Below are 24928 nucleotides of genomic sequence, written 5' to 3'. Positions count from 1 at the left end.
ACTTGAATCGAACAAAAATAACTACAAACAAGAGTTTGGTTTTGGCCTCCTCTCACTGCATAAGTGTAAAACCTACTGTGTCATTGGCGCTCTACTCAAAATGAATTATATAACAAATATTTTCTTTTGTACTTTATTTTGAAAATAAATATTAAAACTACAGTAAAATTTTGGACTGATGAGCTTTCAGCAATTAATATCTTTATACATCAAATATTCAGTTTAATTTATTAGTTCTTTCTAAAGTTGTTCAAGACGAATATAGTTTCACTACAAACCAGAGTTTAGATACTGCCCCCTTCTTTAACTGTAAATTAAACAAAAAAAAAGTTTTTTTATCTGAAAGTAAGGAGCGACATTAAAACTTCAAACGAACAGAAATTATTACGTATATGATAGGGGCTGTCCCCTGCTCAACGCCTCGCTCTTTATGCTAAAGTTTTTTATTGTTTAAAAAATTAGAGTTGTGAGAAAGTCAAACTTTAGCGTAAAGAGCGAGGCGTTGAAGAGGGGACAGCCCCCTTCATATACGAAATAATTTCTTTTCGCTTTAAGTTTTAACATCGTTCTTTACTTTCAGTTAAAAAAAACTTGTCTTTTTATTTAATTTGTGAATGTTTTTGAATTAATGCAGGTTTTTATATTGGCTCACCGTACATGAATAATTAAAACAAAATTTGTATATTATATTTGGTTAAATGGCTTTCTCGAAACTTGTTTAATTTTATTTACGAACGTTTTTATTAGTAATAAATACACGTAACTTAAAATTAACTTACGTAACGAACTTCTATATTCATAAATTTTTAACACGTATATTAGGGGATTCGCCCCCTAGTCAATACCCTTCTCTTTAAACTATAGTTCGAATTTTTTTTCCAGTTCTTTAAAAATGACCTCTTAATCACAATCAGTTGATCAGTTTAAAAACTTATTTTTTTTTTATTTAATTTCTGATCTTTTTCTTTAATAATGCTGGGAAATCCGGCGCCCCCGTCATAGCAATGTCCCGTCCCCCCTGAAAACTTCCTTCATGGAAAGTTCCTTCCATATAGCCCCCGACCCTCTCCGTCCCCCACCTACCAGAAAAAAACTCCTCTGAAAAAGTCTGTATACTTCCCAATAACCAATACTATATGTTAACATTGAGTAAAGTTCATAACTTTCAGCCCTCTCCCTGGGGACTTTGGGGGATCAAGTCATCCTAAAAGACATTTTTATCATATTTTCTACCATGCTGAACAAAATGGCTATCTCAAAATTTTGATCGGGTGACTTTGGGAAAAAAATGAGCGTGGGAGGGGGCCTAGTTGCCCTCCATTTTTTTTTGTCACTTAAAAAGGGCACTAGAACTTTTAATTTCTGTTCGAATAAGCCCTCTCACAATATTCTGGGACCACTTGGTCGATACGATCACCCCTGGGAAAAAAAAAAAACAAACAAACAAATAAACACACATCCATGATCTTTCTTTGGCACGAAATACAAAATTACACATTTTTGTATATTGGAGCTTGATACCTCTGCAGTAGGGTTCTCTGATACGCTGAATATGATGGTGTGATTTTCATTAAGGTTCTATAACTTTTAGGGGGTCTTTCCCCCTTTTTTTGAAAATCAGCCAAATTTTCTCAGGCGCGTAACTTTTGATAGGTAGCTCTAAACTTGATGAAAGTTATATATTTGAAATCAGCATTGAAATCTGATTCTTTTGATATATCTATTGGTATCAAAAACCCGTTTTTTAGAGTTTCGGTTACCATTGAGCCGGGTCGCTCCTTACTTACAGTTCGTTACCACGAACTGTTTGAAAACCTAAAGCCTACTGCGTCATCTGTGCTTCACCGAAAATGAATTATATTACAAATATTTTCTTTTTCAGCTCTTACAGCATTGAAAATGAAAATAAACATTACTGTGAAAAAAAATTCAACTGATGGATCTTTCAACAATTAATATCATTATATATTTAATATGCAATTTGATTTTGATTTTTAACGTATTCGAAGTGTTGGAAGTGCTTGGGGAAATGATAGGTGTGGGGGGGGGGATTTGCCCGCTGATCACTTTTGACTAATAAGAAAGGCACCAGTTCTCTTAATTTCCAATCGAATGAGCCCTTTTTGAAGTTTCTACAACGCTTTCTATAAAAACCTTATATGTCCCAGGGCATAGCTTACAAACCGTGCCCTGAAGGCTGTGGGGGGAGTGTCTTCCTCAAGGACATAATTTCCAGACCTTTCAACTTCGTGGAACAAAATGGCTATCTCAAAATTTGATTGGATGTGTTTGGGGAAATGGGCGGCATGGGAGGGGTGTTAGTTGCCTTCCAATCACTTTCGGCAATTAAAAAGGGACAAGCCCTTCCGATTTCCAATCGAATGGGCCCTTTTCGAAGTTTCTACGGCAACTCCTTCGATACGAAGTGCCCTGGTCTAAAAGAAACCAAAAAAAAAGGAAAGAATAATACATTGTGCCAACATTGTTCTTTACTTAGGCAGCGCTATTGCGCTGCCTATGATAGGATGAAAGAGAATAAAAGACAAACATACATGGTTTTATCTGTGGAGTAAGTGTCAGAATAATTTGCTGCAAGTGTAATATATTTATGAAGTTCATTTCAAGTTCGATGCAGCAGTAATGCATATCCTGGCACAAGTTTTCATTTTGCTTTCATTTACCAACAATAAATTCTCTTTCAGGAGCTAAAGTGAATAGCCCTCATGCTTATATGGAGTCACCACTGCACATCTCAGCTTCTCTAGGAGACAGCAAATGTCTCGAAATACTTCTCAAATCTGACGCAGATGTTCGCATGCTATGCGGTTCAAATAAGCTGACAGCTTTGCATTTAGCAGCTGAAGATGCTGCATCTGACTGTGTTAGGTAGATTACTTCAGAATAAATAAATAAAGATAGAAAAGATCGACTCGTGCCAACTGTAATCAAAGCTCTAAAACTAGAAGTTTGAAGTCAGTATAGATATCAAAATAATTTGTTTTTTTACGCTGATTTTAAATACGCAAGAATTAATTAGGTTTATAGTTACCCTTCAAATGCTACTTAGTATCAGCAAAGAAATATTTTGGTGAAAATATGTAGCACCATCATATTTGACATACATGCCACCCATAAAACAAAGATACGAGGCCCTTACCTAATTAAATAAAAAGACAAGTTTTTTTTTAACTGAAAGTAAGGAGCAATATTAAAACTTAAAACGAACAGCAATTATTTATGAAAGGGGCTGTCCCCTTCTCAACGCCTCGCTCTTTATGCTAAAGTTGTTTATTGTTGTAAAAAGTAGAGTGGTGAAAAAGAGTCCAACTTTAGCGTAAAGAGCGAGGCGTTGAGGAGGGGACATCCCCTTTCACATACGGAATCATTGCTGTTCGTTCTAAGTTTTAATATCGCTCCTTACTTTCAGTTAAAAAACTTATTTTTATATTTAATTTCTGAAGGTTTTTCAACTGATGCAGGTTCGATTTTGGCTCACCGTGCATGAAAAATTAAAACACAATTTTCTTATTAATTTTGGCAGATATATTCCGGATATGAAGGGTCGTCCCCTTATCAATACCTTGCTCTTTACGCTAAAGCTGTTAGCACTTTTAAGAAAACTTTCTATTCTAATTAAACGGCCCCCGTGTTTCATTTTTAGTAAACAGTCAAACCTAACCGTAAAGAGGAAGGTATTGAGGAAGGGGCAGCCCTTCAAATACGAAATCATTTCTGTTCGTTTTTCAAATAATGCCGGTAAATCTGGCTCACCCTCTATGAAATATACCCCTCCCCCTCACGGGAAACTCCTCCCTGAAAATTTTCCTCCAACGTAAAGTGCACCCCCCCCCTCCATCAAATTCCCTCCAGACGGTTCCTTGCTCACTGAGACCCCCCCCCCCCTTCTCTGTAAAATTGCTTGTGGACGATTCACCCTGAAAAATTCTCCTTGGCATTTTTTTTATTGGACTAAGACTTTAATGTATAGTCAGTTTCTCGATCACTCCATAAATGCCCCTTTCCGTGGATATTGTTCCCAGAAAACAAAACGCGCGGAAAAAAGCCCCGGATAATTCCCCCTGGAACATCTCCATATAAAAAATTTGGCAAAGAAAATGTAAGACAATTAAAAAGAATTTCGTATAGTAATTCTGTCAAAACCCCCTAGTGTAACATTTTCCCTAGAATATTCACTCCCCACAAATCTGCATCCCCAAGGAAGATTCTCCGCTTAGAAATCCACCACAAGCACAGCCCCCCCCCCCAAAAAAAAATGACTGTATACTTCCCAATAACAAATACTATGCACAAACAATGAGCAAAGTTCACAACTTGCAGCACTTCCCCCGGGGACTGTGGGGAATCATTTTACAGCTAAAGACATAGTTATTAGATTTTTGATTATGGTGAACAAAACGTCTATCTCAAAATTTTGATCCGGTGACTGGGAAAAATGAGCATGGGAGGGGGCATAGTTTCCCTCCAATTTTTGCCTTTATTAAAGAGGACATTAGAGCTTTTAATTTCCGTTAGAATGAGCCCTCTCGCTATGTTTTAGGCCGACTGGGTCCATATGATTACCCCTGGGAAGAAAAAAACAAATAAATAAAAACGCATCCGTGATCTTTCTTCTGGCAGAAAATACAAAATTCCACATTTTTGCATATAGGAGCTTAAAATCTCTACAGTAGGATTATCTGAGACGCTGAATCGGATGGTGTTATTTTCATTAAGATTCTACTACTTTTACGGGGTGTTTTCCCCTTTTTCGAAAATAAGGTAAATATTCCCAGGCTTGTAACTTTTGATGGGTAACACTAAACTTGATGAAATTTATACATTTCAAATCAGCATACAAATCCAATTCTTTTGATGTATCTATTGGGATCAAATTCTGTTTTTTAGAGTTTCGGTTACTATTGAGCCGGGTCACTCTTTACTCACAGTTCGTTACCACGAACTGTTTGATAAAGTATGAATTTAGTTTTTTTTTTTCAGGGAATTTTCTGGGATTGTTCCCTGTTTTTTTTTTTTTTAATATTTACCAGGGTTCTCTTTATCAAATCAGTGTTCAAACCTTTGCAAACAAAAATCGCATGTTGTAGCACACACGTTTTTCTTTCTTTTTACCAAAGTGGGCAGACATTGGCAAAATGCCAATGCCTGGCTTTTTTATTTTTGCCACAAATGGTAATTTAGTTAAATAGAGCCAAAAGGCTATCAAAAAATTTTGGAGTAGCCAATCGATTGAAGACTATCGTAAAACTATTTCCAGGTCCTCTCAGTTTCTTACGAGATACCATTACGCGGAAGAAGGGAAAACGGTTCACGCGGATGAAGGTTCAAGTGACAGTAACTAAAAGGAGGCATTTTTACGCTAAATTTTGACTCATGTTTTTTTTTAGAGGATTTTCGATATATGGAAAAAAGGGAAGTCTTGAGCGTAAGCAGCGAAGGTCTTAGAGGGCGGTAGTCTCCCTCAAATTGTAATATCATTTATGTTCATTTAAGCTTCAACATCACTCTTCATTGTTATATTAAAGAAGAAAAAAAATATTTAACTTCTGTTTTCAATATTACATTCAGGGTTTTCTAATATTTATGGAGAAGCTTGTCACTGAGGGGGGGGGCATATTATCAACTAGTTTTTGTGTTTGATTATATTACAGTGATATAATTTTTTTCCAATTTTTTTTTTCATGTGGCCAAAATGCTTTAAATAAGAATACTGTCATTATTACGATTATTATTATTTTGAAAACAAAAAAAAATTATTACTTGGAATTCTGAATCATGGATTCTCGCTCTTACCTACCACAAGGTTTTAATGAGATCCCAAAAACCATTCAGGTAAAATTTTTAATACCAAGAATTTAGGCACGCCCCCCCCCCCTAGAGAGGTCCTCAAAATGTTGTCCCTTATAAAGGTCAGAATATGCGTTGATCCCTAAAAACGCTGTTGGAATATATTCTGCTTCTAAAAAGGCTTTGTTATTACCCGACAACCCCTTCTGAGTTCTGCTAAACATCCCGATAACAATAATTTATGAAGACCATAGTAGAATGGCCCCTATTGATCGTGACAGCACACCAAATATGGGCATAGAATACTGACAGCACACCAAATATGGGCATAGAATACTGACAGTACACCATATAAGGGCATAGAGTCATTAGGGAGAACACGTGGTTAATGGGGTCAATGACCTCTTTTTCCAAAGGTTGATAGTGTGTCAACAACAACAACATCGACCTTGACATTCGCTGAGAGCGTGCACTTACAACAACAACAACATCAACCTTGGAACACCTCTGCTGTCGACCTCAATTCACCTATCGTGAATCAATAATTCCCCTTAGAAACAACAAATTAATTCCCCTTTCTTGACAGATCAATCAACCAATGACATCGTCTGTCAGACTAAAAATTTTCGCATAGAAACGATTCTCCAGGAATAGATCCAAGTCATTAATGTCTTTGCCTCGAAAACAACTCTTTTGGTCGAACTCCAAAGGATATTAATAGCCAAAGGCCATGGAAACAATTCTCCAAGAAACATCTTAGCGATGAATTGTTTTAGCGCGGGAATCAGGTTTCTTATTAATTTGAAATGCGTTAGCGCAGAGATGCCAAAAACAAAAGGAACACGCTGAATTACGTTTAGCGATTATTTGGGCGAAACTGTTTTAGACAGGTTATGGAACTATATCGGCGAAACAGTTAGAGACATTTTAAAAGATGATTTTTGAAGAGATTTTAGAAGAGAATTTAATGGTGAAACTCTGTGGTCGTTATAATACACAAGTTTCATTTGAACAGTGTTGTGAGGTCCTCTAACCCAACCCCAAAGGGTTCCAATCCTCCTACCCCAACCTCGAAGGAAGCCCCCGGTCCTCAAAGGCCCCCCCAGCTCCCCAAGGGCCACCGGCACCCCCAAAGGCCCACCCAGACCCCCAAAGGCCATCCCCGGGCCCCCCAAAGGCCCATCGAGCTCCCAAAGGACCAACGGGGTCCCAAAGACCCTCCACCGGTCCCCCAATGTCCCCCAGGCCCCCAACTGCACCCACCCCGGACCCCCAAAGGCCCACCCTGTGCCCCACAGGCCCTCCCTGTACCCCAAAGGCCCTCCCCCGGCCCCCAAAGGTCCCCCGGGCCCGAGAAGCGCCGCGGGCCAGGAATGCGCCGCATGGGGATGCGCTGCAGGGGGATGCGCCGCGGGTCGGGGGAAGCGCCGCAGGGATGCGCCGCAGGGGATGCGCCACAGGGGATGCGTCGCAGGGATGCGCCGCAGGAATGTGCCGCAGGGATGCGCCGCAAAAAGTAAACTAAAAAGTAAAAATTTCGAAATGTTATCCCCCAAACGCCCTCCTCAGACCCCCAAAGGCCCTCCTCTGGTCCTCAAAGGTCCCCCGGGCTCCCAAAGGGGCAACCGGCCCCCAAGGGCCCCCGGGCCCCCCAAAGGTCCTCTCCCGGTCCCCAAAGGTCCACTGGGCCCCCAAAAGACCACCCAATCCTCAAGGGCCCCGGATCCCCAAACGCCCTCCCTGGGCCCCAAAGGCCCTCCCCAGGTCCCCATACATGCACACAAAAACTTACACACACACAAAAACTTACACACACAAACAAAAACTTACACACACACACACGAAAACTTACACACACACACACTAAAACTAACACACACACTCAAAAACTTACACACACACACACACACACAAAAACTTACACATGCACACGAAAACTTACATGCACACAAAAACTTACACACACACAAAAACTTACACACACGCACAAAAACTAACAAACACACACAAAAACTTACACACACACACACAATAAAACTTACACACACACGTAAAAACTTACACACATACACGCAAAAAAATTCACACACAAGAAAACAAACTTAAACACACACACACACACACAAAAACTTACACATGCACACAAAAACTTACATGCACACAAAAACTTACATGCACACAAAAACTTACACACACACACACTCACAAAAATTAAACACACAAACAAACGAAAAAATACACACACACGCCAACAATTACACACACACAAAAACTAACACACACACACACACACACACACACACAAACTTACACATGAACACAAAAAAACACACACACACACTCACAAAAATTTACACACACACAAACACAAAACTTCCACACACACACACGAAAACTTACACACACACGTCAATACTTAACCACACGCAAAAAAACACACACACATACAAAAAAACTATCAAATGAAAAATCAAAAAAATCGCACACACACGCACAAAAACATACACACACACACAAAACTTAAACCCACAAACAAAAACAAAAAAACAAATGTCAAAAAATACACACAAAAACTAAAACACAAACACACAAACACACAAACTAACACATGCACACGAAAACTTACATGCACACAAAAACTTACATGCACACAAAAACTTACACACACACACACACACACACACAAAACTTACACACACACAAACACGAAAACTCACACACACACGCCAAAACTTACACACACACAAAAACTTACACACACACACACACACACACACACACACAAAAACTTACACACACACACACTCAAAAAACTAACACGCACACACACGAAAACTAACACACACACGCAAAAAATTAAAAACAAAAAAACTAACACACACACACACACAAACATAAAAAAAATAACACACACACACACACACAAAAAACTTACACACAAAAAAACTTACACACGCACACACAAACACACAAAAACTTACACACACACACAAAAACTTTCACCAACAAACAAAGGAAAAAACAAACAAAAACTTACATGCAAAACAAAAAAAAACAACCCACACGCAAAAAATAACATTAAGACAGTATATAGCATGCATGCGCAAAATAACACTTATGCAAAAAAACTAACAAACAATAAAAACCGCTTACACAACCCACCAAAAAATAAAAACCAAACACAAACTGAAACACACACACAAACACACACACAAACTTACACATGCACACGAAAACTTACATGCACACAAAAACTAACACACACACACACGAAAACTAACACACACACACGACAAAACAAACACACACAAAATCTTAGACACACAAAAACTAACACATACACACACACAAAAACTTACACCCACACGCAAAAATTTACATGCACACAAAAACTTACATGCACACAAAAACTAAAACAAAAAATAAAAATAACACACACTCAAAAAAACATAAAAAAAAACAAAAACTACCAAACAAAAACTAAAAATTACGAAAAAAAAAAAAAAACAACAAAAAAAAAATAAAAAAAAAAAAAAGAACAATAAAAAAAAAAAGAACATAAAAAAAAAAATTCACAATCAAAAATACACACACTCAAAAAAACATAAACTCACTCACAAGCAAAAACACACACACACACGAAAACTTACACACACACACGAAAACTTACACACACACACACACAAAAACTTACACACACACATGAAAACTTACACACACACACGAAAACTTACACACACACACACACACAAAAACTTAAATTAGGTTAGGTTAAGTTAGGTTAGGCTAGGTTAGCCTACGTACGCGCGCGTACGTAGGCTAACCTAGCCTAACCTAACTTAACCTAACCTAATTTAATCTAACCCTAACCTAACCTAATCATACACCTAACTTTTTGCCTGTCTCTCACCTAACCTAAGCTAACCTAAGTGAAGCGTACATGGGCTAACCTAACCTAACTTAACCTAATCTAACTTAATCTAGCCTAACCTAACCATACTCGTCGGAAAAGGTTAGGTTAACTTACCATGAGCGCTCATGATAAGTTAACCTAACCTAACTTAAACAGTGAATTTCAACCATTCAGACTGGTGGACTGAGACCCCAATATTGAGCTAGTGGATTTCCACCATTCAGGCTGGTGGACTAATACCCCAATTCCGAGCTAGTGAATTTCCACCGTTCAGGCTGGTGGACTGGGACCCCAATACTGAGCTATTGGATTTACACCATTCGGGCTGGTGGACTAAGACCCCAATTTTCCAACTCTTGCATTTCATGACAGAAATTCAAAATTAATTTCGAGAAATCAAGAGAATGTAACTGTGAGAAGGTAAAGCACCACAAGTCACTACTGAAATATTCCAACTCTTGCATTTCACGAGAGAAATTCAAAATGAAATTTGAAAAATTAAGACATTGTAACTGTGATATGGTAAGTGTGTAAGTTTTTGTGTGTATGTAATTTTTGGCGTGTGTGTGTGTAAGTTTTCGTGTGTGTACGTAAGTTTTCGTGTGTGTGTGTGTAAGTTTTTGTGTGTGTGTGTAAGTTTTTGTGCGTGTGTGTAAGTTTTGTGTGAGTAAGTTTGTGTGTGCATATAAGTGTTTGTGTACTTGTCAGTTTTTGCGTGTGTGTGTAAGTGTTTTTGTGTGTGTGTGTGTAAGTTTTTGTGTGTCTTAGATCTTGTGTGTCTTAGCTTTTATGTGTATAAGTTTTTGTGTGTGTGTATGTTGTCGTGCGTGTGTGTAAGTTTGTGTGTGTGTGTAAGTTTTTGTGTATGTGTAAGTTTTTGTGTGCATGTAACTTTTTGTGTGCATGTAAGTTTTTGCATGTGGGTGTAAGTTTTGTGTGTGTGTGTGTAAGTTTTTGTGTGTCTAAGCTTTTGTGTGTGGGTGTAAGTTTTTGTGTGTGTTTGTAAGTGTGTGTGTGTGTTTAAGTTTTTTTTGTGTGTGTGTGTATGTTTGTGTGTGTGTGTGTGTGTGTGCGTGTGTGTGTCTAATTTTTTGTGTGTGTTAGTTTTTGAGTGTGTGTTTAAGTTTTAGTGTGTGTGTGTGTAAGTTTGTGTGTGTGTGTGTGTTTGTAAGTTTTTGTGCGTGTGTGTGTGTGAGTTTTTTTGGTGTGAATGTGTATGTTTGTTTTTGTGTGTGTGTTTGTGTGTGTGTGTGTGTGAGTGTTTGGGTGTGAGTCTGTGTGTTTGTTAGTGTTTGTGTTATTTATTGATTTTATGTTATTTTTTTATTTATTTTTTGTTATTTTTTTTTTTTTTGTGTGTGTGTGTGTGTGTGTGTGTGTGTGTGTGTGTGTGTGTGTGTGTGTGTGTGTGTGTGTGTGTGTGTGTGTGTAAGTTTTTTTGTGTGTGTAAGTTTTTGTGTGTGTGTGTGAGTTTTCGTGTGTGTGTGTGTGTGAGTTTTGTGTGTGTGTGTGTGTGTGTGTGTGTATGTTTTTGTGTGCATTTAAGTTTTTGTGTGCTTGTTAGTTTTCGTGTGCATGTGTAAGTTTTTGTGTGTGTGTGTGTGTGTGTGTGTAAGTTTTTGTGTGTGTTTAAGTTTTGGCGTGTATGTGTAAGTTTCCGTGTGTGTGTGTGTGTGTGTGAGTTTTGTGTGTGTGTGTGTGTGTGTATGTTTTTGTGTGAATGTAAGTTTTTGTGTGTGTGTGTGTGTGTGTGTAAGTTTTTGTGTGTGTGTAAGTTTTCTCGTGTGTGTGTAAGTTATAGTGTGTGTGTAAGTTTTCATGTGTGTGTGTAAGTTTTTGTGTGTGTGTGTGTAAGTTTTAGTGTGTGTGTGTAAGTTTTCGTGTGTGTATGTGTAAGTTTTTGTGTGTGCATGTAAGATTTTGTGCATGTGTGTAAGTTTGTGTGTTGTTGTATTTGTTTAGTTGGTTTCTTTGTTGCTGTGTCTATTTTATTTTGTTTGTGTGTTTGTTTGTTTTTTTGTTCTGGCATTTTTTTTCGTGTGTGTGTGTATGTTTTTGTGTGTGTGTGTATGTTTTTGTGCTTGTTTTTAAGTGTTAGTGTGTGTGTAAGTTTTTGTGTTCATGTAAGGTTTTGTGTGCATGTTAGTTTTTGCGTGTGGATGTTTGTTTTTGCGTGTGGGTGTATGTTTTTGTGTGTGTGTGTGTGTGTGTATTTTTGTTTGTGTCTAATCTTTTGTGTGTGTAAGTTTTTTCTTTTGTGTTTGTTAGTGTTAGTGTGTGTGTGTGTGTGTGTAAGTTTTTGTGTGTGTGTTTGTTTTCATGTGCTTGTGTGAGTTTTTGTGTGTGTGTGTGTGTGTGTGTAAGTTTTTTTGTGCGTGTGAGTTTTTGTGTGTGTGTTAGTTTTTGTGAGTGTGTTTATGTTTTGTGTGTGTGTGTGTAAGTTTTTTTGTGAATGTAATTTTTTGTGTGCATGTAAGTTTTTGCGTGTGTGTGTAAGTCTTTGTGTGTGTGTGTGTACGTTTTTGTGTGTCTAAGCTTTTGTGTGTGGGTGTAAGTTTTTGTGTGTGTTTGTATGTGTTTGTGTGTTTGTGTGTGTGTGTATTTTTTTTGTGTATGTGTGTTTTAGTTTTTGTGTGTGTGTTTTTGTTTTTTTGTAATATTTTTTGTTATTTATTTTTTTCGTGTATGTTTGATTTTTCGTGTGTGTGTTGTTAAGTTTTGTTTGTGTGTGTGTGTGTGTTTGTAAGTTTTTGTGCGTGTGTGTGTGAGTTTTTGTTGTGTTCATGTGTAAGTTTTTGTGTGTGTGTGTGTGTGTATATGTGTGTGTGTTTGTTGGTTTGTGTTTTTTTGTTTTTTTGTGTGTGTAAGTTTTTTCTTGTTTTTTTATTTTTTCTTGTTTGTGTGTTTGTGTGTTTTGTGTGTGTGTGTGTGTGTGTGTGTGTGTGTATGTTTTTGTTTGCATTTATGTTTTTGTTTGCATGTAAGTTTTCGTGTGGATGTGTAAGTTTTTGTGTGTGTGTGTGTGTAAGTTTTTGTGTGTGTATAATTTTTGGAGTGTGTGTTTAAGTTTTCGGGTGTGTGTGTGTGTGTGTTTTGTGTGTGTGTGTTTGTGTGTGTGTGTGTGTAATTTTTTGTTTTCATGTATGTTTTTTTGTGCATGTAATTTTTAGTGTGAATGTGTTAGTTTTTTTGTGTGTGTGTGAGTGTAAGTTTTTGTGTGTGTGTAAGTTTTGGCGTGTGTGTGTAAGTTTTCGTGTGTGTGTGAAAGTTTTCATTTGTGTGTGTAAGTTTGTGTGTGTGTGTGTGTGTAAGTTTTCGTGTGTGTGTGTTAGTTTTTGTGTGTGTGTGTGTAAGTTTTTGTGTGTGCATGTAATATTTTGTGAGTGTGTGTAAGTTTTTGTGTGCATGTAAGTTTTTATTTTATTTTATGTTGTAGCTTTCTTGTTTTATTTTTTTGTGTGTGTGTGTGTGTGTGTGTGTGTGATATTGAGTTCGTTTTATTGTTATTTTGATTGTGTGTGTGTAAGATTTTTATAATGTGTGTTATTTTGAGTGTGTGTGTAAGTGATTTAGCACAAGTAATTTTTTGTGTTAAGTTACGTTTTTGCTCGAGGGTGTAATTTTTTGTGTTAGTGTGAGTTTTTGTGTGTCTAAGCTTTTGTGTGAGTAAGTTCTGTAGTGTGTGCTTGTTATTTTTCGTGTGTGTGTGTGTGTGTGTGTTATTTTGTTTGTGATTTTATGTTTTCATTTGATTGTGTTAGTTTTTTTTTGTGTGTGTGTTTGTGTTTATGTTTTTTTGTGTGTGTATTTTTTTTTTGTGTGTGTGTAATTTTTTGTGTGTGTGTGTAAGTTTTTGTGCGTGTGTGTAAGTTTTTGAGTGCATGTAAATTTTTGTGTGTGGGTGTAAGTTTTTTGTGTGTGTGTGTAAGTTTGTGTGTGTCTAAGCTTTTGTGTGTCTAAGTTTTGAAGTGTGTGTGTGTTAGTTTTAGTGTGTGTGTGTGTGTGTTTGTTTTTGTGTGGTTGTTTGTTTTAGTGTGTTTGTGTTATTTTTTGTGTGTGTGTGTGTGTGTGTGTTAGTTTTTGTGTGTGTGTTAGTTTTTGAGTGTGTGTGTATGTTTTGGTGTGTGTGTGTGTGTGAGTTTTTTGTGTGTGTGTGTGTGTGTGTGTGTAAGTTTTTGTGTTAATTTAATTTTTTGTGTGAATTTAAGTTTTCGTGTGAATGTGTAAGTTTTTTGTGTGTGTGTGTGTGTGTGTGTAAGTTTTTGTGTGTGTGTAAGTTTTGGCGTGTGTGTGTAAGTTTTCGTGTGTGTGTGTGTGTGTGATTTTTGTGTGTCTGTGTGTGTGTGTGTGTGTGTGTAAGTTTTTGTGTGCATTTAAGTTTTTTTGTGTGTGTGTGTGTGTGTAAGTTTTTGTGTGTGTGTAAGTTGGTGCGTGTGTCTGTAAGTTTTCGCGTGTGTGTGTTATTTTTATTGTGTGTGTGTGTAAGTTTTTGTGTGTGTGTGTGTAAGTTTTAGTGTGTGTCTGTTAGTTTTAGTGTGTGTATGTGTAATTTTTTATGTGTGAGTGTAAGATTTTGTGCGTGTGTTTATTTTTGTTTGTGTATGTTATTTTGTTTGTGCTTTTTATTTTTCGTTTTCTTTTTTATGTTTTTTGTGTGTCTATATGTGTGTGTGTGTGTTTGCGAAAGTTTTCGTGTGTGTGTGTAAGTGTTTGTGTGTGTGTGTATTAGTTATTGCGTTTGATAAATTTTTAGTGTGTGTGTAATATATTTTTTAAATGTAATAGTTATTGTTAATTTAAGTTTTTGCGTGTGGGTGTAAGTTTTTTGCGTGTGGGTTTAAGTTTTTGTGTGTGTGTGTGTGTGTCAGTTTTTGTGTGTCTTATCTTTTGTGTGTTTAAGTTTTTTCGTGTGTGTGTTTAAGTTTTCTTGTGTTTGTGTGTGTGTAAGTTTTTGTGTGAATGTAAGTTTTCGTGTGCATGTGTAAGTTTTGTGTGTGTGTGTGTGTGTGTGTAAGTTTTTGTGTGTTTGGAAGTTTTTGTGTTTGTGTGTTTGTTTGTGGTCGTGGTTGTAATTTTTTTTTTTTTTAATTTAGTGATGTCTTTTTTTTGAGGGTGTTATATTTTTATTTTGAGTTGTTTTTTAAGTTTTTGTGTGTGTGTGTGTATTTGTTTTTTTTTGTATTCTATTTTGATTGTATATAATGTTTTGTGTTTGTGTTGAAGTTTGTGTGTGTTTGTGTGTGTGTGTAAGTTTTTTGTGTGTTTGTGTTTGTTAGTTTGTGTGTGTGTGTGTGTGTGTGTGTGTGTAAGTTTTTGTGTGTGTTATTTTTGGCGTGTGTGTGTGAGTTTTAGTTTGTGTGTGTGTAAGTTTTGTGTGTGTGTGTGTGTGTGTTTGTGAGTTTTTGTGAGTGTGTGTGTGTGTTTTTGTTGTGTTCATGTTTAAGATTTTGTGTGTGTGTGTGTGTGTGTATGTTTGTTTGTGTTTGTGTGTTTGTGTGTATTTTTTTGTGTGTGTGTATTTTTTGTCGTGTGTGTTTAAGTTTTCGTGTTTTTGTTTTGGGTGTTTTTTGTTTTGTGTGTGTGTGTGTGTGTGTGTTTGTAATTTTGTTTGTGTTTTTATGTTTTTGTGTGGTTGTTATTGTTCGTGTGATTTTGTATGTTTTTGTGTGTGTGTGTGTGTGTAAGTTTTTGTGTGTGTGTAAGTTTTTGCGTGTGTGTGTAAGTTTTCGTGTGTGTGTGTGTGTTAGTTTTGTGTGTGTGTGTGTGTGTGTGTGTTTGTAAGTTTTTGTGTTAATGTTAGTTTTTGTTTGCTTGTTTGTTTTAGTGTGATTGTGTTTGTTTTTGTGTGTGTGTGTGTGTGTGTAAGTTTTTGTGTGTGTGTAAGTTTTGGCGTGTGTGTGTAAGTTTTCGTGTGTGTGTGTGAAGTTTTCATATGTGTGTGTAAGTTTGTGTGTGTGTGTGTGTGTAAGTTTTCGTGTGTGTGTGTAAGTTTTCGTGTGTGTGTGTGTAAGTTTTTGTGTGTGCGTGTAAGATTTTGTGCGTGTGTGTAAGTTTTTGTGTGCATGTAAGTTTTATGTGCATGTAAGTTTTCGTGTGCATGTGTAAGTTTTTTTGTGTGTGTGTGTGTGTGTGTGTGTGTGAGTTAGTTTTAGTGTGTGTGTGTAAGTTTTTGTGTGTGTGTAAGTTTTTGTGTGTGTGTGTAAGTTTTTGTGTGTGTGTAAGTTTTTGTGTGCATGTAAGTTTTTGTGTGCATGTAAATTTTTGCGTGTGGGTGTAATTTTTTGTGTGTGTGTGTGTGTGTAAGTTTTTGTGTGTGTTAGGTTTTGTGTGTGTTAGTTTTGTCGTGTGTGTGTGTTAGTTTTCGTTTGTGTGTGTGTGTGTGTAATTTTTTATGTGCTTTTTAGTTTTCATGTTATTGTGCTTGTTTTTGTGTGTGTGTGTGTGTGTGTATGTTTTTTTTTGTGTTTTCGTTTTTTTTTTGTGTGTGTAAGTTTTTGTGTGTGTGTGTAAGTTTGTTTGATTGTGTGTTATTTTTTGAGTGAATGTAAGTTTTTGTGCGAATGTAAGTTTTTTAGTGTGTGTGTTAGTTTTTGTGAGTGCGTTTTAGTTTTTGTGTGTTTTAGCCTGTGTGGGTGGGTTTTAGTTTTTTGTGTGTGTGTGTTTGTTTGTGTGTTTTTGTGTTTGTGTGTGTGTTAGTTTTTGTGTGTGTAAGTTTTTTTTTGTGTGTGTGTGTGTGTAAGTTTGTGTATGTGTGTGTGTGTGTGTGTGTGTAAGTTTTTGTGTGTGTTAGTTTTGGCGTGTGTGTTTAAGTTTTCGTGTGTGTGCGTGTATGTTTTGTGTGTGTGTGTGTTTGTAAGTTTTTGTGTGTGTGTGTGTGTGTGTGTGTGTGTGTAAGTTTTTGTGTGTGTGTAAGTTTTGGCGTGTGTGTGTGAGTTTTCGTGTGTTTGTGTGTGTAAGTTTTTTGTGTGTGTTTGTGTGTGTGTGTAAGTTTTTGTGTGCATGTTAGTTTTTGTGTTCTTGTTAGTTTTCTTTTGCATGTGTAATTTTTTGTGTGTGTTTGTGTGTGTGTAATTTTTTTTTTGTGTAAGTTTTTGCGTGTGTGTGTTAGTTTTCATGTGTGTGTGTGTATGTTTGTGTGTGTGTGTGTGTGTAAGTTTTTGTGCGTGTGTGTGTGAGTTTTTTTGTGTTCATGTGTAAGTTGTGTGTGTGTGTGTGTGTGTGTGTGTGTGTGTGTGTGTAAGTTTTTGTGTGTGTGTAAGTTTTGGCGTGTGTGTGTTAGTTTTGGTTTGTGTGTGTGTCAGTTTTGTGTGTGTGTGTGTGTTTTTTAGTTTTTGTGCGTGTGTTTGTGAGTTTTTTTTGTGTTCTTGTGTTTGATTTTGTGTTTGTGTATGTGTTTGTGTTTGTTTGTTTTTTTGTGTTTTAGTTTTGGCGTGTGTGTGTGAATTTTCGTGTGTGTATGTGTGTAAGTTTTGTGTGTGTGTGTGTGTGTGTAAGTTTTTGTGTGCATGTAAGTTTTTGTGTGAATGTAAGTTTTAGTGTGGATGTGTAAGTGTTTGTGTGTGTGTGTGTGTGTAAGTTTGTGTGTGTGTGTGTGTGTGTAAGTTTTGGGGTGTGTGTGTGTAAGTTTTTGAGTGTGTGTGTTAGTTTTAATGTGTGTGTGTGTGTAAGTTTTTGTGTGTGTTTGTTAGTTTTTGTGCGTGTGTGTAAGTTTTTGTGTGTGTGTAAGTTTTTGTGTGCATGTAAGTTTTCGTGTGCATGTGTAAGTTTTGTGTGTGTGTGTGTGTGTGTGTAAGTTTTGGCGTGTGTGTGTAAGTTTTCGTGTGTGTGTGTGTAAGTTTTCGTGTGTGTGTGTTATTTTTTGTGTGTGTGTGTTAGTTTTTGTGTGTGTGTAAGTTTTTGTGTTCATGTATGGGGACCGGGGGAGGGCCTTTGGGGCCCAGGGAGGGCGTTTGGGGATCCGGGGCCCTTGAGGATTGGGTGGTCTTTTGGGGGCCCAGTGTACCTTTGGGGACCGGGGGAGGACCTTTGGGGTGCCCTTGGGGGCCGGTTGCCCCTTTGGGAGACCGGGGGACCTTTGAGGACCAGGGGAGGGCCTTTGGGGGTCTGAGGAGGGCGTTTGGGGGATAACATTTCGAAATTTTTACTTTTTAGTTTACTTTTTGTGGTGCATCCCTGCGGCGCATTCCTGCGGCGCATTCCTGCGGCGCATCCCTGCGGCGCATCCCTGCAGCGCATCCCTGCGGCACTTCCCCCGACCTGCGGCGCATCCCCCTGCAGCGCATCCCCATGCGGCGCATTCCTGGCCCGCGGCGCTTTTCGGGCCCGGGGGACCTGTGGGGGCCGGGGGAGGGCTTTTGGGGCACAGGGAGGGCCTTTGGGGCACAGGGAGGGCCTTTGGGGGTCCGGGGGGGCAGTTGGGGGCCTGGGGGACATTTGGGGACCGGTGGAGGGTCTTTGGGACCCCGTTGGTCCTTTGGGAGCTCGATGCGCCTTTGGGAGGCCTGGGGATGGCCTTTGGGGGTCTGGGTGGGCCTTTGGGGGCGCCGGTGGCCCTTTGGGAGCTTGGGGGGCCTTTGAGGACCGGGGCTTCCTTCGAGGTTGGGGTAGGAGGATTGGAACCCTTTGGGGTTGGGTTAGAGGACCTCACAACACTGTTCAAATGAAACTTGTGTATTATAACGACCACAGAGTTTCACCATTAAATTCTCTTCTAAAATCTCTTCAAAAATCATCTTTTAAAATGTCTCTAACTGTTTAGCCGAAACAGTTCCATAACCTGTCTAAAAAAGTTTCGCCCAAATAATCCCTACACGTAATTCAGCGTGTTCCTTTTTTTTTGGCATCTCTGCGCTAATGCATTTCAAATTAATAAGAAACCTGATTCCCAAGCTAAAACAATTCATCGCTAAGATGGTTCTTGGAGATTTGTTTCCATGGCCTTTGGCTATTAATATCCTTTGGAGTTCGACCAAAAGAGTTGTTTCCGAGGCAAAGACATTAATGACTTGGATCTATTCCTGGAGAATCGTTTCTATGCGAAAATTTTTAAAGTCTGACAGATGATGTCATTGGTTGATTGATCTGTCAAGAAAGGGGAATTAATTTGTTGTTTCTAAGGGGAATTATTGATTCACGATAGGTGAATTGAGGTCGACAGCACAGGTGTTCCAAGGTCGATGTTGTTGTTGTTGTAAGTGCACGCTCTCAGCGAATGTCAAGGTCGATGTTGTTGTTGTTGACACACTTTGATTACTTTGGAAAAAGAGGTCATTGACCCCATTAACAACGTGTTCTCCCTAATGACTCTATGCCCATATTTGGTGTGCTGTCAGTATTCTATGCCCATATTTGGTGTACTGTCAGTATTCTATGCCCATATTTGGTGTACTGTCACGATCAATAGGGGCCATTCTACTGACCATCATCCCTCACCCCAAATAGATCAGACCAGATACGAACTCCCTGTGGGTACAACAGCACCCATTTTACCTCCAACTCGATTTGATTGAGGTTTGCAATCTGTATTAGTAGATACTCTGAAAAAAAAGGGATAACAACTCTCCCACACCAGTAAAGGTCAGAATGAGTTTGGACCCCCAAAAGCGATATATTGCACAGTTCCTCTTGATTTCGACCAAGTATGGTTCATATTCATAACCAATACTGCTACACTTGGAGATGATAAGAACATAGGGCTCCGTCACCCTCAAATTTTGCGTCGGGTCATTGATCCTCAGAAGTCTTAACTAGGACTCTAGCTCTTATTGTCCTTAGGTTTTTGCTGATATAAGACAATCTTTTTTATTGATTTCCTGACGGCATGCATTTATTATCTTCACTCCTCCTTCCCCCACAAAAGTTAAATTGATTAAAAATTATGACCTCTTTGGCTATATGTTTTTTTGGCAATTATTTAAGGACCTTTCCCTCCTCATATAGGTCAGGTCTGATACGGGCTTCCAAAAAGCACGACTGGACACTTATTCGCACTTTCCATCAAGTCTGATTTTGTCCAGAGATCCCATTTACTAAATGTTCTGATTACTAGAGTTTTTTACCCCTTTCCATCCCCCCCCAAAAAAATGAGCCAGGGTAGAGATCCGCACAAGGGTAACTAGAACATTATTTCTTACTTCCCTCCAACTTCGGTCGAAATCCAACAATTCCCTCCGGTGGATATCCTTATTACAACGATCTAGAGATTCCCGTCCCCCACTGTATTTAGACTGTGTCTGGGTATCCTAAAAGCACAAACAGGACATTAGCTCCCATTATCGATCCTATTACCCTAATGTTTGAAAGCACCTCTTAGTAGATGTGCAAATGACAAGATTCCAGGAAATTTGGAAGATAGCAAAAGCGTTAACACCGTGTGCTGTCATTCTGATTAGATTGTTGTGTTTTTAAAGCAAGATGTCAATATATTTAATTGACAAATTTATTAATTACAGGCTACTGTTGTCACTTGGTGCTGATCCCAATATAGGTAACATACGTAACCAAACTCCTCTTCATATGGCAGCACTTGCTCAAGCTTGTGAGGTTGTATCACTTTTAGTCAAAGGAGGTGCTAAGGTAATTCTAAAAAAACATTTGTTTTATTGGCTAACATTATTTTTTTTTTTTTTTTTAATGCCTCTTTTGCTTAAGGATATGCGACGCCTTAAATATATCAGTGAGTCTCGGCCTTCCTCTCTTGTCGGCTGAACGTCTCGAAGACAAAGCGTTCATTATTGAATTCCCCCAGGGGACTAGCCATCATCGATAATATGGAGAATCTGTGGTTTAACTATGCAATTTGATTGAAAAGACAGTGAAATTTAACGTTTCTTTTGTCATCAAGCTTGTCAATTAAAGTACAACAGGAAACTCCCAAAGTTGCCAAATCACTCAAATAATATTTCCTTTGAACTGATTTTGGGCGCTTTCCGAATAGGTATGCAAGAAAATTTTTAGGGTCTAACTTACAGCCCTGCTGTAAGGATGCTGGTTGTCCCAATTACTCTTGACTCTTTACAAGGGCACCATAACTTTCAATTTTCAAATGAAGGAGCCGAAGTAGCCTGGTGAAAGGCTAACAATAAAAAATAAAAATATTTAAATAACACTATTATTATACAGTGTTATTGCGCTGCCTGTGAAAAATGAATTACATTTTTTTCGGCCATGTTGTTCAAGGAAATATTTTAGGACAAAATGGATTATAACAAATTATAAACTTTAGGCTAAGACTTTTTCACTTGATCCCACCCTTACTTGATTTTATGAGTTACCATTACACTCCAAATCATTCATTACGTACATGCAACAATTTATTGAATTTACTAAAAATAAATTACAGCACACTTTTTAAGCTTAAGCTCACTTTTTGGCACTTTGTACATCAAATATACTGGTTGCACGGATGGTGTCTTGCCTAGCTCCAACTCAAGAGTTCATAATTGTATTAAGCCTTCGTTAAAGGAATTAACGGATAGATTAGCTCTTTAGAAAAGACGTTCTAAACAGATATATGGCACTGAACAGGATTGTTACAAGTACTCGTTTCTTCACCTTTCCTGTTTCTAGGTTGCATCTGGCGCTGCAGCCATAGGTGATCATAATCAGACTTATATTTGCGTGTTTGTCTTCTCATTTTTACAAACGGTATTGCAATATGAGTCCTCATTTGGTCCTAGAGTCCCAAGTTTTTTTTAAACAGGTAGGAGTCAGACTCTAGCGGCACTATTGGCTGCTCTATTAGCCATATCGTTTATGTCTCTGACGTGCTTTCAAGAGCTTTCATACCTAGAATGTAAAGTAGAAGTCATATTTAGCAACATGTCTTTAAGCAGAGCTTAAATAGAAGATAATTGAACTGGATGAAAGAAGGGTTTCATATTAAATAATAATTCCAAACTTTATAGCGTAGGAATATTGGACTAAGTGAGATCAGAAGTGAAAAAAATTGACTGTTGAAAATAGTTTTTTTTTTTTTTGGCTAAGACAGTTGTTCGAAACGCAAAGATTATGAGGCAAAGTTTAAGCATAATTACTAGAAATTACTAGAAAGTTAAGCATAATTACTAGAAAGTTTAAGCATAATTAAATACTTATCGTTTAAAAAAGTCACAAGCCACCACAGAATTCGCAAGAACTAAATATACAAAAACCACACAAATGCACATAATAATAAAGACACATACACATAAGTAGATAGTAAATATATAGTCCGAACGCACTCATGCACGCCGTACACATAAAGCCAAGGACGGATCCCCTGAAAAATAGATATTGAGATAGACTTACGATATATGGAAACAACTCATGTTGTATAAATTTATGAAGTTTGCGTAATTACTAGACATGTCCTTTCTATTCATCCGGGCTCAAAATAAATTAGTTTTACAATTTAATATTAAAACCTGGAGCTTTTTACTACAGTTATTTGAAACTCGTGAATTCTGCCCCTATTCCGGACAATTAGAATTACAACGCAGCAGATAATGCGTTTTTTTTAGACGGTTAATACACAGCTTTTCGCAATAGTCGCCTATGTCTATTGCAGTAATTTGCTATTCAGCTATTTCAAACTCAGGTGGAATTTTGGAAATAGTAGCTAAATAGAGCATCAGGTTTCATCTATATTAGGCTACAATACTATTTCTATTTTTCATTTACACTGACAATCTTCTTTCGTTTTAGGTGGACGCCGAAGACATTGACAGGAAAACCCCTCTGCACAATGCTATTGTTAAAACCGTTCGATGTACAGAAACAGTCCAAAATCTTTTAACCTTAGGAGCCAATGTTAATCAACAAGACAAGTTTGGATATAGTCCTCTTCATTTAGCAGCCCTGAATGAGGACTCTTCATTAGTTTCGTTGCTCATTCATCATGGTGCGGATATCACAGTGAAAACTAAGGGAGGGGCAACAGCACTTAGTGTTATTTCAAGGCGTACTCCTGACTGTATCACTCATCTTTCTCAAAGATTAGACGAAGCAGTATCATTAGTTGACCATGATTCTCATGAACTGGACAGTGAACTTAAAGTTGATCTTAGATTCCTTGTACCACGGCAGAAAGCGGGCGAGTCACAGTTTTTTATGGCTTTGATACAGTCAGGACAGAGGACCTTGCTACAACATCCTGTATGCCGTGCCTTCTTGTATCTTAAGTGGTTTAGAATTAGGAAACTATTCTTTATTTCGTTGCTTTTCTATGCTCTTTTTGTACTATTTCTGTCTCTGTTTATTGTTGAAACGTTTGTCTTAAACCCTTACATACAAAATGGATACTGCGATCCCTTTGCTCCCAAAAAATGCAATCTACCAATTGTTGGTAAGAAATTTGAGAAACATTACCCCCACATATTTTGTACTAATGGAACTTGTCCTTTCAGAGCACGAAAACTTGATCCTTGTAATTCAACCAGTACTTTTATTAATACCCCAATAGCACTTGAAGTTGTATGGTGGTTTTTACTCTTTTTGACTGTTATTTTTTTCATCAAAGAATTATTTCAACTTTTTCAAAATCCAAAGGACTATATTCGAAATTGGGAAAACTGGATACAAATATTAGTCGTAACATTCACCGCTTGTAGTGCATATGGTCACAAGACCTTTCTTCCCTGTCCGGAAAAATGGCAATATCACACTGCTGGGCTGGTAATGGTGTTATCTTGGACACAAATGATGATAGTCGTTGGGAGATTTCCCAGTTGTGGTCTATATGTCCAGATGTTTCACACCGTTGCCGGTAATGTTCTCCGTTTCATTTTGGTGTATTTATGCATGGTAGTTGGATTTTCTTTGGGGATGGCAATATTGTTCCCAGGAACACCAAGCTTAAACAGAATTCCAGGATCTTTACTAACGACATTGGTAATGATGCTTGGTGAAATAGATGTTGACATTCTATTTGAAGAGCATGAGTCAAAAAACACTTTTTACAAGGGTACAGGTCACCTAGTTTTCTTCGCTTTCGTTATTTTGATTGTAATTGTGCTAATGAATTTATTAGTTGGCCTTGCAGTAAGTGACATACAAGGAATTCAAAGATCTGCAGGACTAAGTCGACTCGTACGCCAGACTAGACTTATTGATCGCCTTGAAGCGATTGTGTTTTCACCATGGTCAAATATTTTACCAGTCAAGATCCGAAGTATTATACAAAATGGAGCTCTTTTAGTCCCTAGTGCATATAATTGTGTATTCTCGATCAGGCCAAATGATCCCCGGGATATAAGACTTCCAAAAGAATTGAAAGAAGGAATTCATCGGGTTGCAATAGTTAGACAAAGGATGAAAAATCATCACTTTAGTCGACTGGTTCTGTCTAGATCTTTTACATCAAATCATTTTACTGATAATCTTAGCGAAGATCTGGACGACATATTTCAACAGATTCAAAGTTTGAATGATATTCAGTGTTCTGTTGGCGAAAAGCTGAATGAGTTTCAAGATGAAGTCATGGAAAAAGTAAACAAAGCATTAGCGAATGAAAAGACTCTTTTAGAAGAGCTTCTTCGCCGCACAGAATGCTTGAATGGTCTTAGAAGTGACTCCATTCGTAACGAAAGCGAGAAAGATGATTTCTATTCTTTTGAGAGTAAAATTTTAATCCAGTCAACTACAGATAATAAAAAAAAAGCCAAGCTGAGGGTTAGCGATGAAAATAAAACTGATTTAGTGAAAAATCATTTTTGGAAGAGTTGATAACAAACGAAACCGGAAAATTACATGGAACGAAAGATTGCATCGATGTTAGACCGAAAGTTGTATTGACATTTCGGATTTTTAATGATATAATAAATTTTTATTGAAAAAGAATCAAGATTTTAAATAGATTTTGATTATATTTAGTTTCATTTAACTAAACATACAACCCGTAGTACAGCAAAGTTGGAATGATTTCATGGCTTCAATTTATCAATCAACAAATCGTATCAAAATCTCTCCCCCCATTTTACCAGAAGAGGAGCTAGGGTTTTATTTGAGGGGAGAGGGCAAGATCCAGGAGATTTTATGGGGAGCCTATGGGTTAGTTTTTTAATAAATGAAAAAAAGATGTTTTATTAGTAGTAGAGCGATTTTGGGCCAAAGAGGAAATATTGTCCGACCCCAACTGAATCAAGGGGAATGATTATCCGGAATTTAAGGGATGGAACACATCTACAGAAATTTATTGTGCTAAAAATCATGAAAACGTAAAAACAAATAAGG

At 37.6% G+C, this 24928-nt stretch overlaps 1 protein-coding gene across 1 annotated transcript; it reads left to right on the top strand.

The window, feature by feature from the left end:
- The first annotated feature begins 2650 nt into the window (after positions 1 to 2650).
- LOC148950290 (transient receptor potential channel pyrexia-like) lies at positions 2651 to 24676 on the top strand. The gene is made up of 3 exons (XM_089091539.1): positions 2651 to 2886; positions 20170 to 20293; positions 22403 to 24676. Exons 1-3 carry the CDS (start codon positions 2732 to 2734, stop codon positions 24419 to 24421), a joined length of 2298 nt encoding a protein of 765 aa, XP_088947665.1. The 5' UTR covers positions 2651 to 2731; the 3' UTR covers positions 24422 to 24676.
- Positions 24677 to 24928: the final 252 nt, after the last annotated feature.

This window comes from Artemia sp. Qi Xiang Cuo, chromosome 7, assembly GCF_049724085.1.
Source record: "Artemia sp. Qi Xiang Cuo chromosome 7, ASM4972408v1, whole genome shotgun sequence".
NCBI classification, from domain to species: domain Eukaryota; kingdom Metazoa; phylum Arthropoda; class Branchiopoda; order Anostraca; family Artemiidae; genus Artemia; species Artemia sp. Qi Xiang Cuo.
Note: the sequence above shows the minus strand (reverse complement) of the source record. Positions and strands in the feature narration are given on the sequence as shown.